Source organism: Nothoprocta perdicaria, unplaced genomic scaffold (assembly GCF_003342845.1).
Source record: "Nothoprocta perdicaria isolate Ctin4 unplaced genomic scaffold, notPer1 scaffold_610, whole genome shotgun sequence".
Lineage (NCBI taxonomy): Eukaryota > Metazoa > Chordata > Aves > Tinamiformes > Tinamidae > Nothoprocta > Nothoprocta perdicaria.
The window spans coordinates 46,386-47,361 of NW_020455878.1; the positions used below are offsets into that span (position 1 = coordinate 46,386).

Here is a 976-nt window from a genome sequence, read left to right on the forward strand (position 1 = left end):
TCCCTCCCTCCGCTCCCTTTCCCGTTCCCCACTGAGCTGTGCTAACTCCTTGCCGTGTCCCGGTTGATCAGCGCCAGGCGCTGGGGGTTGTTGTTCTCACACAGCTCCAGAGCTGTGGGATTAACCCAGCGAAGCAGCGCCCAGGGCGGCCGGACACTGGAGGGATGGGGGTCTCCAAGGACCCCTGGGAACGGGGCTGGAGCATTCCCTGGAATCAGGCTGGAGCATCCCTGGCAACAGGGCTGGAGCCCAGTCCTATAGAAAACGATAAATGCTGAAAAATTCCTTAGTGTCCCAAGTTTTCCTGCATTTTCCCCAAAGCGCAGTGCTGTTGGCGGCTGTGCAGTGCAAAGCCAGGCTCCCGGCTTGGGCATTCCAGATGTCCGGGGTATTCCCGGGAAGCAGGAGCTCACGGCTGGGATGATGCAGGCTCTGGCTGCAGAGCTGCCCTCGGCCAAGAGGGATGCGCGGGGTCCCTTGGGTGCTGTGAGCCCCGCTGGGCCCCCCGAGGGAAAAGGAGGCTCTGGAGCTGACGGTGCCAAGAGCGGGAGCTGAGCGGGGCTCAGGCACCAGCCGGGCCCTTCTAAAACCCAGCCTGGGCCTGGGAGCCGTCCTGGACCTGGACCCTTTCTTAACGACATTCGATGTGGAATCGGGTTCCTCATGAAAATCTCTTTATTTAGACACATAGGAAGAATGTCCGGACATGCTCGGTGCACGGAGCTCTCTCCTGCACGGACCTTCGACAGCGGGGCTGCTCCGATGCCGAGGAGGGAACCCCCAGGGACCAGGCGGGCACCCGGCACTGCCCCCTGCCCCGCGGCGTGGAGCCCGCGTGCCCGAAACACCGCGGCACCCCACGAGCCCGGGGTGCGGAGGGCTCCGAGGGAGAGGGACCTGGGATGTGGGGTGCAGGGAGCGCCACAGGGAGAGGGACCTGGGATGTGGGGTGCAGGGAGCACCACAGGGAGAGGGA

At 64.1% G+C, this 976-nt stretch overlaps 1 protein-coding gene across 1 annotated transcript in view; it reads right to left on the reverse strand.

Moving 5' to 3' along the window:
• Nucleotides 1-41: 41 nt before the first annotated feature.
• LOC112956257 (gastrula zinc finger protein XlCGF8.2DB-like) overlaps nt 42-976 on the reverse strand; it is a 4,143-nt gene continuing 3,208 nt past the window's right edge. The window contains exon 3 of the mRNA XM_026049757.1: nt 42-112. Coding sequence (XP_025905542.1) covers nt 42-112 — 71 coding nt within the window. The remainder of the gene's footprint in view (nt 113-976) is intronic.